At 40.3% G+C, this 19,008-nt stretch overlaps 1 protein-coding gene across 1 annotated transcript in view; it reads right to left on the minus strand.

Moving 5' to 3' along the window:
- LOC124555323 (probable medium-chain specific acyl-CoA dehydrogenase, mitochondrial) overlaps positions 1 to 19,008 on the minus strand; it is a 194,721-nt gene that overhangs the window by 135,823 nt on the left and 39,890 nt on the right. Inside the window, exon 4 of the mRNA XM_047129201.1 lies at positions 15,717 to 15,817. Coding sequence (XP_046985157.1) covers positions 15,717 to 15,817 — 101 coding nt within the window. The remainder of the gene's footprint in view (positions 1 to 15,716; positions 15,818 to 19,008) is intronic.

Here is a 19,008-nt window from a genome sequence, read left to right on the forward strand (position 1 = left end):
CAAATTCCAAGGCCTTAAATGCCTGCTTCTCAGTCAGCATTTAATCTAATGCAGTATTTTCAGTTTCAGAATGAATAAATGCCTCAACATATGGACACCATCAATCACTTCCTGGTAGCCCAGATGGCACTGAAGGCATCACCAGCAGCTCCGGCAGCCAGCAGCGTACACAACTTCCGTTTGCACTGCCATTTCAGGAATTCAGTGAGATGAAAGATGACTGGTCTGAATATCTCACCCAGTAGGAAGTTCATTTCATGGCACTTCAGGTGTAAGGTACTGTTAAACATTCTCATTTTTTGATCAAATTAAAATTCTTAAATACACTGACTCTTTTTTTGCAGTAAGTTATGCAAATTATAGACTATAAGGACTCTTGTGATAGTGCGGCAGACAGTTCTGAGGTAGTGCCTATTTGCATTGCAATACAGCCTGCTGTGGCCCACTCACTGTGGCCGGCTAGGGAACAGCACAAACAGCAGTGTAAACAGAATGTGAGACAGCAGGCTCATTGCCTTCACTGTAATTCACCACCCAATCTTGTCCTTGATGAAAGGAAACTTGCGTTTCCTGTGGCAAGCACAGGCCTGTTCAGTCAGTATATTTACAGAAACACAAAGCACTGCTTACTCAAATGAGCCACATTCTCTTTCATGGAATGTTATGTTACCTTTGTTAAACAATGTTGACACTGAAGAACAGCATCATGTTAGCTCTAAAGTGAAGAAGTCACATAAACTATGTGATAGAAAATATCCAGACACCCCCAAAAACATAAGTTTTTCATATTAGGTGCATTCTGCTGCTACCTACTGCCTGGTACTCCATATTAGCAACCTCAGTAGTCATTAGACATTGTGAGAGAGCAGAATGGGGCACTCTGTGTAACTCATGCTCTTCAAAAGTGGTGAGTTTATTTGGTGTCACTTGCATCGTATGTCTGTGCACAAGATTTCCACACTCCTAAACATCCCTAGATCCACTGTTTCTGATGTGATAGTGAAGTGGAAATGTGAAGGGACATGGACAGCACAAAAGCATACAGGCTGACCTCGTCTGTTGACTGAGAGAGACCACTGACAGTTGAAGAGGGTCATAATGTTTAATAGGCAGACATCTATCCAGACCATCACACAGGAATTCCAAACTGCATCAGGATCCACTGAAAGTACTATGACAGTTTGGCAGGAGGTGAGAAAATGTGGATTTCATGGTCGAGCAGTTGGCATTTACCGGCATGATATGTGGCTTATGAGCAAACAACACCTTGCTTGGTGTATGGAGCGTAAACATTGGATGACTGAACAGTGGAAAAATGTTGTGTGAAGTGATGCATCACTGTACACAATGTGGCAATCTGATGGCAGGGTCTGGGTATGGTGAATGCCCAGCGAACACCATCTGCCAATATGTGTAGTGCCAACAGTAAAATTCGGAGGCAGTGGTGTTATGGTGTGGTCGTGTTTTTCATGGAGGGGGCTTGGACCCCTTGTCGGTTTGTGTGATACTATCACTTATTGCTACCCACCGTTGAAATGCAATTCGGGGATGGCAATTGCATCTTTCAACATGATCAAGCACCTGTTCATAATGCAAGGCCTGTTGTGGAGTGGTTACATGACAATAACATACCTGTAATGGACTGACCTGCACAAAGTCCTAACCTCAATCCTATAGAAGACCTTTGGGATGTTTTGGAAAGCCGACTTCATGCCAGCTGCCCCCAGCCATGCAAATTTCATACTACACTTACTGCTTATACTGACCAGGACATTCCTGTCTTCAGTACTTGTAGCCTTCCAGCCTCTTTCCAAAGCCTAACAAAGACAGTGACATTTACAGTGCTTTATTCACAGGGCAGTGAAAATATTTTTGGATTGGAGTAATTTGATTTGTTTGGGCTATGTGTCGAGGAGAATGTACTTTCCGTTACTTCTTTTTAACCTTAGGGCAGTGTTGCAAAACTGTGTGAAGACTTTCATGAGTAGCTGGTGGAAGTTCTAGGCAAAGCTAACAATTTTACTGCTCATATCATGATGGACAATGTGCAGCTGTGCTTTTGTAGAGCTTGTCCTTTTTCATATGCTGTTTATGACAAGGTGGCTCAGGAAATTTATGCATGGTGGAAAAATTGTAGTATAGCACCTATTGCAGCTAGCCGGTCGACATCACCACTTGTAATTCTGATGAAGCCTTCTGGCAGACAGAGGTTGTGCACTGATTTCAAAGCTACAGTGTACCATCAGACTATCATTGATTCTTATCCATTGGGTGCTGTGCTTACTTGCAAATACCTCTGGATGAACGGTCACTGCTCTCAGGGAAAGGACAAAATATACTGTAGTTAGGTGTCTGTCTTTCAAAGTCAGTATTATGCAGAATTTTAACAGGGACAGAAATGGCATTTTTTGTGCATACTTATGAATCACTATTTATGCAGTATTTTCAATATTTGGAAAGATATGTCCAGGTCTAGACAGCTCCCCCTCCCCCTAGAAACTATCATATCGGAGCTATTGCCCATCTGGGGTGTTCAAGCTTTGTACATTTTGATCCTGACAAGCCAGTGATTTTGGCCATGGACATGTCCCCCTATAAGCTTTGTGCAGTTTTGTTGCACAGGATTGGTTTGGTAGACAGGCTAATAGCATTTGCTTCAAAATTGCTGAACAGTTGAAATGTAAGTTCTCACACTTATCTACCAAGTAATGAAGTATCATCATATCTTTTTGGAAGAAAGTTTTACCTGATGACTGATCATACATGCCTTCAAACCCTGTGTAGCTCCTACAAACTGGTTCCCCTTCATATGGCACAAAAGCTGCAATGATTAGAAGTGAACTGATACACAAACATGCCAATGTCAGCAATTCTTGCACCTCCCCGTTGGCCCAGATACTGCTTTTGAGGCATCAGAAGTCTCTTATTGCTGCATTAATACTCAGGGCACAGATGTTTTGCAGGGCTTCTCACTCAACCACCAAAGGATTTCCCAAACCACAGCAGCAGATCCAGACTTACAGATTCTGTTGAACTACATCTGTACTGGGTGGCTGCAATCAGTAAAGCAGATCCATAGCTGGGTGGTTCACCGACACTTTGCCTGTACTCACCATCCATGACTGATCATTCTCAGTCCACAGTGAAATCACCCCGTTTCATTGCCGATTCCCAGGGCTCTTCAACAACATGTGCTTTGCTTGCCCCACCAAGGTCATTGGGACATTCACGCATTGAATGGGTGATGTCACAACGTCTCACCTGTATGGAGTATCAGTCAGTTCACTCCCCCCCCCCACCCAACAGTTCTTCGACTGGCCAAAGCCTCAGGCACCACGACAATGGTTGCATTTGCATTTTGTAGGCTCTTATAGGAATACCCATTGGCTCATTCTCATTGATGTATTCAGCAAGTTTCCCTTTATGATTCCCATGTCCTTGGCAATGACGCATTGTACCCTTCAAACTCTTTCATCAATTTTTTGCTTGAAATGACTGTGACAGGCTATCACAGTGGAGAAAGACACCAGCCACCACCAAGGATGCTGCAACTGTAGCAGTGTGCATTGGCACATACTGTGGTCCATTGTCTAACAGGGGAAACTCCCCATCTCACCCCCCTCAGATTTAATGGTAACATGGCCCAGTGGATAGCCCATCAAAAACTGAACACTAATCAAGCATGAAAACAGGAAGAATGTACACTGAATTGTGAAAAAAGAAGTGAAATAAAAACTGTGGTTCTTACAATTAGCTTAATGTTGCATATGTTGAATTTGGGCAGTTCACTATGTTTTGGTTGTGTGGTCATGGTGTTGGACTGTGAAGTGGGAGATATGTGTTTGAATCCCCCAATTTTGTTTTCTTCACAAAGTTATGAACTTTCCACCCAGTCATTGATATGTCTGTTCTCCTGCTGTAGTCTTGACAGTTGTCATACTATACATAGCTTACAGAATATGAGTCATGTGGTAAGAATATATTACCATTGCAAGTAAACATGATGAAAATTGAGACTCTTTCCAATGACTGCCCAACTGCCCATGGGGCTGCAGCGGATGCCTCTCCAGCTGTTGCATCCCACTTCTCCTCAGCTGGTCCTTCACCTCAGAATGTAGTGGCACACCCTCTGGCTGGATTTTCAGCTAGTGCTTCCATTCAGTTGCAAGGCATATGCGGGGGCATGGACAGAGGGTCAGCATCATCCTGAGCATTGGCTACTGTCTCCTCATTGCCACCTGTATATTGCTCTCCTCCCACATTGGCACCTGTGCAATTGCCACTACACAACAATGGTGATGAAGTTTGGGGGGGGGGGGGATGTGGTGTGGTGTCGTTGCAATAGATACCACCAGAGGGGGAACCTAGTGATAGTTGGCAACACATTTCAAGAATTCCGTGGACACCAGTAGCAGGTGCACCAGATGACAGCACAGCTAATGATGCACATCTGCCACATTCAGCCTCTAACAGCTGACGGCAAGTTCAGCCACATGGCAGCCAAAGGACAGTTCAATTGGTCATGGGAGAGAGCAGAGTCTACCATCACACCCTGCCTATCACATTGTGTGTTTAATGTTGTAGTAGACTGCTGTGAAACTTGGACTTGGCTATAGGATTGTACTACCAGATACTCAAAATTAAGTGAATACACAATTACTGTTTATTGGTGCAGATTAATTATTTGCTCTTGGCCAGATCTCTATGGTGACAGTGTGCTGCTCCCCTACTCCTGGGCACCTGTGTTCCTAAATTGGTATATCACAGTGAGATAGCACATGCTGCACATCAAAAGTAGCTCCATGTTTCCAAGCTCATGTAATGCTTTCTGCATAAAGTTATTATAGAGGGAATAGGTTCTGGTTATTTGACAGACTGTCCAGATATGAGATCCCTGCCCAGAGAGCTGCTGCTGCTGCTGCTGCTGCTGCTGCTGCTATCATCACAGCTCCACATAGGCCAATAGTCACAAAAAATTTCCCTTGCTGGGGCCACTGAAATATGAACTACTCCCTGCCCACAAGGGCATTATTATGAATTCCTATGGCCCATCCTATCACTGCGAATTGCAGTTACTAAGAGCCCAAGATTCTCACTCTTTATTACAATCCAGACTAGACTTAGATCATGTTGATAATCTGGCATTTTATTTAGTCTGTGCTGTAGTCATATATAAGAAGGTGGATTATCTTTGTGTCATCGTTTCTTTGTCATCTACATACACAATGTAATGTTATTGTGTGAATGCAAGTATTACGAACAATGTAATTGTTATTTATCCATACCAACATAAACACAAGCACGTTGTAACAGGTTATGGCTTGAGGATGGTAAATCTGTGCAGTGAACTGTGTATGTCCTGCTCGCAGGAAAATTAATAACTGAAAAGTGTATTAGGTTATGTGACCAAAGCCAAAGAGCAAGGATGGTTACCACACATGGAAGTTTGTGACGAAACTAATCATATGCGTAGCATAATCCCATAGTTTTTCACGCATTAAAAGTGCTGTTATGAATGCAGAGAAGGATATGGATGTATAGACACTCATCTTTCTACATGTGAATAAATTCCTGTATGCACATATGGGAAAATAACAAAGGCAGAAGTAGTTTAGACCACCCTGAAAATCTGCTTGCTAGTAAGAATAAGATTTGTTGGTTGAATCTCTGGGATGCACTGTTGGACACCCCATCATCCAGATCAGAAGAAAATCTTTGGAATTACAAAACTCATTTTCTGGATGTAGTCAACAAACTACAGAGCATGGACAAACCACTACTCTCTCATTAATATATTTTTTCTTTTCCTCTTTTTTTGTCTTATCCGCATCGTGTATATGTAGTATATTGCCAAATCTGTCCAACTATTGCTCAGATCATAGTCCATGCAGATCTATTTTTCTGAGAATAATTTTCAAAATTTTGATTATAGTTATGTGTTTAGTTTTACTGGAAATCTTATTAAAGGTAATGCATAATTGAAATTACCATAACGATGTGTAATGATAAAAAACTATTGATTAGCTCAATCAAAATTTATGTACTGACACCTGCAATTAGAAAGCTATGACTCCCTACTACACAGTAATGTGTTTTAGTTTTCCTGAGACTAATTAGCTTATCATATAATTAGTGCTAAGTCTGGAAACACCCAAAATTCCTGTTGCCTTTTGTCCATTATTTAATTCCCAAGTTCACCACTATACTTTTGTTTCCCTGGGCATTCTGGACTAAATTGCACCCTTCATTAATCACTTAAGCCACTAATTAAGAATCAGCACAATTTATCATAATTTCATATGCAGCAGCTGTACTTGCAAATATTTAATTGTGAGTATAAAAAATAGTCCTGTAAACTTTTACTTTTTTTAGTTTTAACAACCACTTATTATGTAAGACAAATTATTGCTTCAATATATAGCACACCCACTTTAGTAAATTTCAGCCATACAGCTTCATAAATAAATATATATTTTCAAAATCCAAAGATATTCATACACAAGCTGTTAAATAGCCTGCCTCGCCCAAAAATGTTCAGTTTACTCCCCAAGAACACACTATGTAGTAAAGTCAGTGCCTATAAAGTACTCTTTTAACAGTTTGACATACTTATTTGCATCACCTTATCCATTGAAGAATATAGAAGACTGTGAGATGTTACATTTGGGAACAATTAATATTTCCACATTGTTTCTCACATTGAGAACATAACAGGACAAATTTCTTTGCATTTAGTGAACATAGTACCAAATTGCACTTTATAATTGTTTTTATAAACACAGTCAGTTTTTTTATTAAAGTCACCATGAAAATTTCGTATGAAACAGTTTTCAACTTCCTGTATCTATAAACTGTGAATTATGAGAAAAGGTGTTTCATGATAAGTGTTACCACTGAAACTGTCACTAGGTTGGTGGTCTAGCCTGATAGAATAGAAGGGTAAGTGAACTAGTCCTCAACCAACAGGTCAATTTAAATTCAATAAGTGTGTGACCGTGTGAAACTAAGAAACAGTGATGTTGAATCAGTCACTGTATAACTTTGTTCAGTATGCCAAAAGTTTTCCGTGTGGGGACAATAAACTTGTCTGCCACTGAGAAGATTAAGAAAATGATGCTCGAACCAGGTTAGCACCATTCTATAGAGTCCAGTACAATCAACGACCAATTTCACATCACAAAACATAGGAGAAAAGTTGGTAAATGCAATTGTGGAAGAATACCTCAAGTTTATGGTAGTTTCCTTGTTTGGGAAAGCCCTTTTGTGATTTCTTACAATGCTGTATTAGTAAAGAAGAAAATAAAATGGTTCAACTGCTGGGAGTATGGTCACTTCAAGTTTGACTGTCCCCAGAAGTAAGAATAATCTGAGAAGGGCTAAAAGAAAGCAGACAAGCCATTGTTTTGTGCACCTCATGTGTCTGATTTCAATCAGAATGAGTGGATAATTGATTCTGGAGCATTATCTCACATAGTATCAAGAAAGGGCTGACTTTAAGATTTTGCACCAGACAATTTCAAACAAAAAATTATGAAATGTGCCGATAATGTTGACTTAGTAACTAGTTTGAAAGAAAATACTATTGTCAGTTTACCAAATATATCTCCAATCAGAAATGTTATTCTTTTAGTTGGCTTAACCACTAATTTATTGCCAGTTTCTGCTATGGTTATGAAAGAAATAAACATTATTTTTGCCAAGGGATATACATAAGGGGTTGAACTTCTTTGTTCTGTATCAAAATTAAATGCCATTTATGAACTAAAAAAACGTTAAAGCTGTGTCAGTTAAGCATACCCTAGCTGTTAGCAAGATTAGTAACATGTAAGACATACAGCATAATAGACTTGGTCATATTAGAGTTGATCCTGACTTAAGTTATATTTACAGAGTGGAGGCACAAAGTTGGAGTGTTATGATTTACCCCTGTTAAGTGTTAATCAAATGGTTCAAATGGCTCTGAGCACTATGGGACTTAACATCTGAGGTCATTAGTCCCCTAGAAATTAGAACTACTTAAACCAAACTAACCTAAGGACGTCACACACATCCATGCCCGAGGCAGGATTCGAACCTGCAACCATAGCGGTTGCACGGTTCCAGACTGAAGCACCTAGAACTGCTCGGCCACACCTGCCAGCTAAGTGTTAACCATGTGCACTTCGTAAGATGTGTGTCATCCTCCAGCCATATGGAATTTAAATTTAGACATCTTAGATGCTGGGGCAGAGGCATGCAATATGATTGTTTACATAAAGAACCGTGTTTCTCATAGAGTATTTAATGGTCGACTGATGGTGTTTAATCATAAGGCTACACAGGAGTTATGGAACAGTAAAGTATCATGTGTGAACAATTTAAAAGTGGTTGGTTTTCAAGCCCTTCTCCATATACCAGACCCAGACTAACTGATCCACAGAACCCCAAAAAACTGTGATATGAGGGAGTGTTGTTTCAGTAGAGAATGTGTGCAGGACTGACAGTACCAGGACACCAGCTGTAAATGAAGATTACTGTGTGTTCTGCCAGAATGGAGAGCAAGCTGAATGGGACACAGCACAGGAAGTAATGGAAATATTGGTGCTGAGAGTGACAGCATTCAAGATGTAGTATTGGTCTTGATTGGTGTCTGCACTAAGTCAGTGGTAGACATAGAGGAGACTGAAATGCTACTGTGCTCCCTGATGCTTCAGAAGAAACCTATATTAAACACCATAACTAACAGAAGCAGTTGATCTAATTTCATGTTAATCTTAGTCAAAGAGCTGTTCAGTTTGAGCCAATCAGAACAACTCAAAAGAGAAACAGACTCAACATTTGTATAGTTCATTGCTGAAGCTCTCTTCACTAGGTAACTTAAATACTGTACCCCTAATTGCAGGCAGTACTACTTCCTGTAACACCCACTACCACAACAAAATCCTTGTTTCCAAAATACAGTATTTGTTCAAATAACATATATCCTCTAACACATAACTAAAACATGCACTTTACTGCAAGAAGTTTGTGGCATGGTACTTGTTTCTTAATTCTTCATGCAACAACTGGCCCAAACTTCATCCACAACTACTATTTAACAGCAGGACTTTCCTCCTTTCTCCTACTTTCTCTGAAATATTTAGTTTCATATGGAAACCTTGTTGTTCCTTGGCTCTACACACATCTAGAGGAGATTCTTCCTTGTCTGAGTAGCAGGGCAAAGCTGTTTCTTGTGCCAAACAACTAAACTGTGAAATACTGTTCTTTTTCAGCACTTTCTGTTTCTGTACTCTTCACCCCCTCCCCCTCCCCCCTCCTAACCAAAAAGTGTTTAGAGTGTGCTTCTAGCACTGTCAAGCTGTCCTCAAGGAGCCAGAGTTTTCTTTCCTTACACTGTCAAGCTTTACTTTAAAGACCCAAATTTTCAACTTGTATTCAGTTATTACTCATATCCTGTCTTTCATACAGATGCAACAATACTACAGAAGAATCTCACATCACTATTTCCCACATCAGTACATCCAACAATGCCCACCACATACACACATACAATGAAGCCATGTATCACAACAGTTCTACTGCAGCCTGAAACTTTCTTATGAAAGCTCAAACACTGTAGGCTCGTGCTTGTCTGCAAATACAAGGAGAATTCAAACAGAAAGTTACTCATTATTATGGCAGAGCAAACAACTTTTTTTTAGTACTGCAGTACACTTCAAAGGGAAACTACCAGGCTGTTGTAATACTCTCACTGTTCCTCAACAACAGAAATCTGTTCCTTGTTCATTGGTCATAGAGCCATTTGAGAACTATTCTGTGAACATCTTTGTTGTTGAAAAATCTCTTTTCCCCCACATAAGCTTTTTCAGCTTGCTGAGAAGATGGAAATTACATGATGTAAGGTCTGGATTGTATGGCAAGTGCTTGCAGGCCTCCCACCAAAAACACTGAAGCAAAGCTTATGTTGTGCATACCCTGTGAGGTGTTGCAACATGATGCATCTGCTTAATTTTCCACACCTCTTATTATTTATGCCATTGCACAGTGACATCAGTGTTGCAAAGTATGAATATGCATACTTTGCAGTTGAAGAACATGGTGGCCATGACTTTCCTTGCTGCTGGCACGACCCTGCATTCCTTCCACAGAGGTAAGGAGATGTCTCCTTTCTATAGATACTCTCTTCATTATGGGTGTGGAATGATTGAACCATATCTCAATGGTTTCCTTAGCTGCATCATTACTAGCAAGGTCTTCCATAGTGTGATGCCCAAGGAGGTCCAAAGATGCCACAAACCTTGCACCTTTGTGTGCAGGTGACAGTGATGATAGAACACAGCGTGACTACAATTTGTGATACTGCACCTGAAAGCTAGACATAGAATGAGTGTTGCTCATTGAGATACACATCTGCTGAAAAATATCCATGATAGTTCCTCAATTGATCACCGACAACAGAGTGACTGATTCACAGTAATTACAATGTCCAGGTAATGTCAATGGTTTTCCTTCCCAATCAGCATTACTTGGTCTTGGTCAAATTGGTGGCACCATTTCCCTACAACTGTTGCTGGACACAACATTGCATTTGACCCATATAGAGGCAGAATTTTAAGGTGGATCTGTGTGCAATTTAGACGTTTTGCTCCCTACATACTTCAACTATGCAGTATATTTCCAGTTGCCACACCTTTTCACTCACACACTGATGCATCTGTTATCAATATGGCAGCAAAACTGAGGATGCAGGAAACCCAGAACAGGTATTTTTTTCTGAAAATTTGCCACTCTTGTTGGACTTAGTGTGAGACAACATTTGTAACTTACTTTCTGAAGATCCTAGATAATATGGAAACTTGGGCCAGCTAACAAAAGTACATTCTTATACACTACAGTTAGGACATAGTTGTACAGCAGATTGTGTGTATAGTTATTAAGTAACAAGACAAACAAAATGAAGTTGTATGGAACTTTATGAATCTGCAGAAACCAAAAATTTAAGCTTAGTGTGTGTTTATGCAATACAAATGATATTTTTTGTATAAATAAAAAATCTACTCACCAAGCAGTGGCAGGAGAACACAGATATAAAAAAAGGTTTTACTTAGACAAGCATATGGAGCCAGTAGCTCCTTCCTCCAGCAGAAGGGTTGAAGGGGATAGAAGAGGGGTGAAGGGATAGGAACTGGAGATGTTAAGGAAAAGGGGTAGAGTTTGGAGAAGTTACCCAGAACCCTGAGTCAGGGAAGACATACCAGACAGAATGAGAGGGAAAGACAGATTATTGGCGACCCCACAGATGAGATTTAGAAATCTGAGAGATTAAAGGTGGAAGACAGGATAATATGCAAGACTGTTACATACAATGCACTTAGCTTTCCACTCTGGTTAATTCATGCATGGTGTTTCATCAGTAATCTCTGAGGTGGGACGCGCACAGCAGAAAATAGACAGGTCAGAAAATGAAAGATGTACAAGACTAAAATGGAGTGAAGAAAGGAGTAGTTACTGTTAATTTATGTTGATTTCTTCCATTTCAGTATTTTTTAGGGCCTGGTGGATGACAACAACCAAGGACATGTTGTAACACTAGTTTCAACCCGCAGAGTTCTGAGAAACTGGTGTCTGGCGGCAGAACCTAGATGGTGTGTGTGGTGAAACAGGCACCGACGTCATGACTGTCATGCTGTAGAGCATGCCCTGCCACAGGGTATTGAGTGTTGCCAGTATACACTCTCTACCTATGCCCATTCATCCAAACTAATAACTTGGTGGTAGTCATGCCAGTGTAAAAGACTGAACAGTGTTTACATAACAGCTGGTATATGACGTGTAATTTCATAGGTTGCTCTGCCTTTGTTAGTTTATATTTTGCCAGTTAAAATTCCTGGAATCTCTAATTTCTGAATCCTGTACCTCATTCCTTGCTGTTGATCTCGTCCTCATGAAAATCCAGCTACACACTTCTGTCCACATTAAACCTACTAACAAACAACAGTAGTTACATTTTGACAACTGCCATCCTTTCCATGTTGAATGTTCCCTCCCATACAGCCTCAGCGTTCAAGGCAAATGTATTTGTTTGGATGCAGACAATTTACAGCAATACACCACCATTCTCACTTCTGCTTTCGAATGAGGCTGGTGGCGTAATTACATTCAGTGGAGGCTGACTTCTTCAGCCATGGCACATCCCTACATGGTACTGCTGATCAATTTATTAAGCAAAGTTGTTTTTTGGAGAGAACACCAGAATAATACTGAGTGACAAGCAGCGTGCTCCAGTTACTTTGACAAGATCATGGTTTTCTAAAATTATGCCCTGAAATGAGAGCCATTCTGTCTGAGATTTCACCCACCACATCTAGAATAGTTTTTCGTCACCCTCGCAATCTCTGCAATACCCTTGTCAGACCTTCTGCTCCTTCAGCACCCATCTCCACCCCTGTGGCTCAGACACCTGTGACCATTCCCACTGCAAGAGTTGCCCTATGCACCCTCCTACTACTACCTACATCAGCCATGTAACAACATATGTATCATTTCACAGGTGGCCCTCCCTTTGATAGTATGTCATATACCAGCTGTTACGTAACCACTGTTTAGCCTTTTGTATTGCTATGACTACCACCAAGTTATCAGTTTGGATGAGTGGGCATAGGTAGAGGGTGCATACTGACAACACACAATATCCTGTGGCAGGGCATGCTCTACAACATGACAGTTGGTGCCTGTTTCACCACATACACCATCTGGATTCTTCCCCCAGACACAAGTTTCTCAGAACTCCACAGGTAGAAATTAACGATACAACAAGCCCTTGGTTGTTGTCATCTGCCTGGCCTTAATTTACTAATGTGAAATCTCAGCATTTTTAATAGAACTTTCTTCACTACGTTTTAGTTTTCTACATCTTCCATTTTCTGACTTGTCTATTTTCCACTGTGCGCGTCCCACCTATGTTACATACAATTCACTTAGCTTTTCACTGTTATTGACTTCTGCAAAATGTTTTAGCAGTAATCACTATCTTGCACATTACCCTGTCGTCGATGTTCAAGCTCTCAGTTTTTTGAATCTCAGCCAGTGCAGTCACCAACTATCAGTCTTTCTTTTACATCCCGTCTGGTAAGTCTCCACTGACCCAGGGTTCTAGGTAACTTTTCCGAACTCTACCTCTTTTCCTAAGTATCTCTATTTCCTTTCCCTTCACCCCTCTTCCTTCCCCTTCAACCCTTCTGCTGGAAGAAGGAGCCACTGGCTCTGAAAGCTCTGCATAACTAATATCTTTTTTTAAATGTGCGTTCTCCTACCACAGCTTGGTGAGGAGATTTTTTATCTATCCAGTTACATTATATGGTTAAAAACTGATAGTTTTTAAAACACAAATAACAAATAATAATTTATAACAAAGAAAATAGTCTTCTCTTACTCAGCTACATGGGAAGCTGATGTACGTATAAAGGGCAAAATCCACTTGAGTATTACAATTACTGCTATTGTTCCATGCAAAGTCAAAGTACAGAGATACTATGTCTGATAATATAGACCATGATATATAGCATACATGTGTTTTGTAAGCAATTTCAATTATAGTCTAGGTGCATTTTTTCAATATCCTAGTCACACGTGGTTATCTTGTTGTTTCCTCTATTATTTGCATAAATTGCTGCAGTTAAACAGATCCGGTGACAGCAGTGCTGTAGTAAATAGTGATTTCCAAATCCTGCTAAGGGAGGAATTTGTACTATGACTGAACAATGAAGCAGTTTGTGAAGTGCATTGGGACAGGTGATTAAATTTGTGTATCTCACTGCACATTTGATAGCATAGCACTGAATTCATGGTGCCTCAAAAATCATACTGAGAGCAGAGATCTCAAATTCATGCCAAGGACTCAAACATCTTTTTCATCCAAGAAGGATCACATCTCCAAGAGTCACAATCAGTGACATATCCAATGAGAGACAATACAAAAGCAGGGTGAAACAGAAGTAATGAACAATGAAAATGACAAATAGAAGTAAAGGAATGAATCTCAAAGGTAAGCTTACAGTAGTATTGATGAGGTGCATTATTTTTTCTCTTTATTATTCATAAAGTTGATCATGTAAGGAAAAAGAGTTTACTGCCAACAGTTTTAATTACTACAGAAGCAGTTATCAACCTAAGAAGAGAGGAACAAGTTTGTGAACAAATAATTATTTTAGAATAAAATAATTTTTCTATTGTGGTTATTACCAAGTTCTGCTAAGCATCATGGAACTTTGCCTATTTAAAAATCAACTGAATGAAAAATTATCTTTGCTTTTCAAATTAAGCTGTAATAATATCGATTAAAACAATAATACAGAATCTGAATAAATTTTTGTTTGTAAAAATTCTACTGCTCAGAAGCCTACTCTAGTGTCACGGAATGTGGCAAACAAGAAAACAGTCTTTGATCTATTTTGTTTGCATTATAGACAGAGAAAGAAAGAAAAGCACTACCCTTACCTGTCAAGGATTTTCTAGTAATATTAAATAAAATTATTTGTAATCAATTTGTAAGTTAATATACTCATTTCATGAAAGCTTTGTCACTCCCTCTGCTGACAATAACAAATATTTGACGTTCATGCAATAAAGAAACAAAATACATGAAAAAACATTTTGCACTTCAGTACATTTACACTTTTAAAGACTAGAAAGATGTTAGTGAGATGTAAATGAATAAAAATTGGGAGTAATAATGTCTATAGAAGTGAAATAAAATGAGTACATTAACATCGATGTGAGCTACTGAAAAACAATAGCCTGCCTACAACAGAGATCAGTTATTTAACTCATGTACAGCCTATATTGGAGTATTGTTCAAATGTGATGAATCCATACCAGGTCAGATTAATCAAGCATATACAAAGGATGGCAGCGTGGCTAAACACAGGCTTTTCTGAATAATGAGAGAATGTAAACGAAATTCTTAAAGCTTTTTACTGGTGTGCACTCAAAGGAAGAATTAATATCTCATGAAAACCTACTTAAAAATTTTCAGCAACCAGCTTTCAGGGTGGAAACTATGATTATTATTCAGGATCCACTATAATGACCTCATGATATCATAAAGGTACAAGCAAGTATCCATTCTTATACTCCACCTGAAGATGGATAGAAAGGAAGCTTAATTCATCCTATAATGAAAGGTATCCTCTGTTACACACTTCATAGTGAGTCACAGAAAGTGCAAGTAGGTGCATGATATATGACAGTAAAATTTCTTGCAGATATCAAAAATTCTCATTTGTAGTGCTAACAAATGGAGCAAATGGAGCTGCTCTCAGGAAATGATTGCATCAACAAAGGGCATGATCTTCACAAAACTAGAATGAACAAAAGCCATAGTTCAATAGTCTACATGTAACTAATATGACCAATACAGTGGTCTTATACGTAAAAATATTTGGGCTGAATGTTATATGAGGCTTACATGTTATGACAAATAGCTAACACAAACAGAACAATTTTTAACTTCAGGTAGTAGGTTGTTCAAATAGTTTAATGCATAGTTCATGTATTTATGTGATTATGTTGGTTTCTCTAGGTTCTGAAAATCCTAATGCACCCAGTAGAACTGAAATATATGAATGTTTATGTGTTTCAAAGTTGTAGCTTGGTAACTGTCCGTAAGTTCCAATAAATATTATGAGCATATACTAAAAACTATGGCAACATATTAAGATTACTGGTTATGTTCTTACAGCAAGTCCATTGGCTTCTATAGCTGTTTGGATGCCGGTGCAGCCATAAGCCAGTTCCTCAACAATGAGACACCCATCAAATACACCCATATCCATACCACCTGAAACATACAACAGAATATTAACAACTTTAATACATTTGAGAATGTAAATAAAACTATATTCCCATCACTCATACGTTACGTCAATATATGTTAATAATAATGTAACTAGAGTTGTGAAAATTTTTTAAACTAATTATATTTTATAGATTTCTGTTGAGTAAATTATCGATGGCTTACTTTGAAGAGTTTTATTTTCTGTCAGATATTCTTGAGTGGTTTTAATATCTGAAAACTGTAAGGTGGTGGTTGATACTGTTAGATAATGTAGTACTAACTTGTGTCCTCCAGCAGCTCAGTCCCAGTTCCAGGTCTTTAACAGATAACTGAAATGTGCCTGTGCTTTTCGGGAAACCTTGACACGCAGGTCATTGACACCCTCATTGAAATACACTGTGAGATATAAAAAGCAAAGCACCCATAAGTGGAGGTGGAAATTAAGTTTTAATATCAGTGAGGGAATGACAATCCTGCAGATTAGACACTCTGATTGCACAAATGTAACTATACTGGCCAACAGAAAAGGGGGGGGGGGGGGGTCAGCTACATGCCAGGGAGCTGAATGCCAGAAAAGAGAGAGAATCTTGATGAGCTAGTCGATCTAACGGGGAGCAGTGTGTCCAAAGATGACATAGAGAACAAGTACAGAGGAAAATGCAACATATGACCTGTGAAGGCAACTGACAACTGAGTACACAGAAGCAGAGTACTGCACAAGGCAAAGGCTCAGTCTCCAGGCATTAAAATCTGCATAAGAATTTCTGGTCCAGGTATTTACCTTTGTCGCTGGTTGTGCCCATGCCATGCTTCACACGTGCTCTTCTGGAAAGCATTTTGTACTATTCCACTGTGATAACCACACCAGGTCCTTTGCATCCAACCTGATGTCTGCTGGTGGTGACACTAACCACTCGCGCCAAAAATGGCCCAGTTTGTGCATTGATCTCCATTTTAAGACCAGAGGGGGTGCGAGATCCCCCAGTAGTGGATCAATCACCAAAGGAGACAATGTTTATGCAGCTTGCTGCACCAGAGGAATGGAAGACTGTGGAGGCTGCAGTAACAGTTGAACCACTGGCCTGGGCAGGAGTGAGATATCCACTATTTGCAAGCTGGGAATAGAGGGCACCAGTTCAGATTCCATGGGCCTTGCAGTGGTAGGTGCATGAGCTAGCTCCTCTGCTGCCCTAATTTGTGGTCGAAGGTGGGATGGTGGAAGCAGTGGTGGGGTGGTAGTGGATGAGTATGCTGCCACAATTAGGAGCCCTCCACTGGAATAACAACACATCCAACCCTGTCATAGGGCTGGCTTGAAGATTGTGGCATTGAAGGTGCAACAGGTCGTGGTCCTGACTGACTGGAATGACATATCATCTCATCCTGACTGACATCCACCACAAATAGCTGCCAGCCTTTGTGACCCACCATTAGATCCAGGAGCCACATGTGGTGGTGACTGAAAGACCAAGCCCAAATGGCAGTCCTATGCAGAAAACTCAGTGGGCCATAGGCCACAACACTCTGGGGCATGTGACTCAGGAAGCAATGATTTCAAAAGACCCAGCAGCTGCTGCCCATGCGAACATTCTCCTGAACTACACCCATTAACCAGCATCACTTGGTATACAGTCAGAATACCTCAACAGTGCATCACTTTAGGATGAGGCAGGCACAGACTTCTTCATTTGGATCTCAAACGTATGAACAAAGCACTCATCCTGTGAGTTAGATGCATGGTGAAACATGGCAGTGGTCAGATGCTGGATACTACTGCAAATGCAAAAGTCTTCAGACTCCCATGACACAAATTGCCAACTGTTGTTCGATATAAGGGTCTTGGGGGGAGCCCTTGATAGAAAAAATGGCTGATGACATGTTACCAATTGAAACACGTTGGAAGACAGCTTGGCAATGAACGGGAAATTTGACAATGCATCAACTACCAACAACCACATGCTTCCCAAAAAAGTCAATGTGCACCCTGTCCCAAGGATGCTCCAGGACTGGTCAAGCAGAAAACTAATACAGCGATGCAGCCTGGGTTTGTGTACAGACCATGCAAGCCCACATAAGACATTCAATACAGCAGTCAGTCACTGGCCAGTAGATGTGACAACATCCCAAAATCTTTATATGAGCCATACCCAGTGCAATGCACACAGCAGCTGGAGTACATGAGGATGCAATGCTGTAGGGAAGATCACTCGACAACATTATTCCTCTGTGGCAAGAATGAGGATCCCCCATGGACAATGCTGAATCGCTCAAATATTGGAAAAATATACACCATGCTGAATCCACTCCAGAGAGAGTGCACTCTGGCCACCCCACCTGGACAGCTGAAACAATTTTCTGAAAAAGTGAGTTGGTGACCACAGCAGCCATGACCTCCTGCACCATCAAAGGAAAATCCAGCAATGTCTGCTGCAGGCATCATCCAAGGCAAAACCGAGAACCTCCTGTCAGTCAAACTCCAGATCCTCTCCTGCTGGCAGCTGCAGTAGTGCATCCACATTCACAACGTGGACAGTGGAGTGGTACTGAGTGTGTCATAACAATAATTACTGAGGAAGTGTGTCCACCTCTGCCATCAAATAAGAGTCCTATCCACCAGTTTAGGACAAAGGCTGAATTAGGAAACTGGTGGCTTGTGGTTGGGAGATGAGTAGGTAACAGTGCTCCATGCTATAAAATGTGAAACTTTTTAATTTCAAAAATTATAGTCAGTACCTTATTATTCACCTGTGAATAATTATGTTGCGTGATGGAAAGCACATTTAATGCATTATGTGTTGGGCAGCTTTGTGTCATCCCAGTTCCCACGCAAGACGATGACACCAGTGCCATACAGGGATGCGTAACAGGCCAGGATTAAAGGTTTAGCCTAAATAAAAGTAACCAGACAGGGTGTGGAGCCCAAATACACCTTGAGGGATCAAAAAGTTCATTGATAATCTGTAAATCAGAAAAATTTTACATCCATTGTGAAGCCGGTGAAGAGGATGGCAGATGTGTGTCGCCTGCAGAATGAATTTAACATAATACAAAATCCTGCCTAAAAAGGACTGGAGCTGCTACAGCTGCTTGGGCACTGGCAAGTTGATAATGGCTTTGATGTTGTTGCCCATAGGAGAAAGGCACTCTTTGCTGTGCATGACCCAAAGAAATGTACTTTTGGAGAAAACATTACA

Source organism: Schistocerca americana, chromosome X, assembly GCF_021461395.2.
Source record: "Schistocerca americana isolate TAMUIC-IGC-003095 chromosome X, iqSchAmer2.1, whole genome shotgun sequence".
NCBI classification, from domain to species: Eukaryota; Metazoa; Arthropoda; class Insecta; order Orthoptera; family Acrididae; genus Schistocerca; species Schistocerca americana.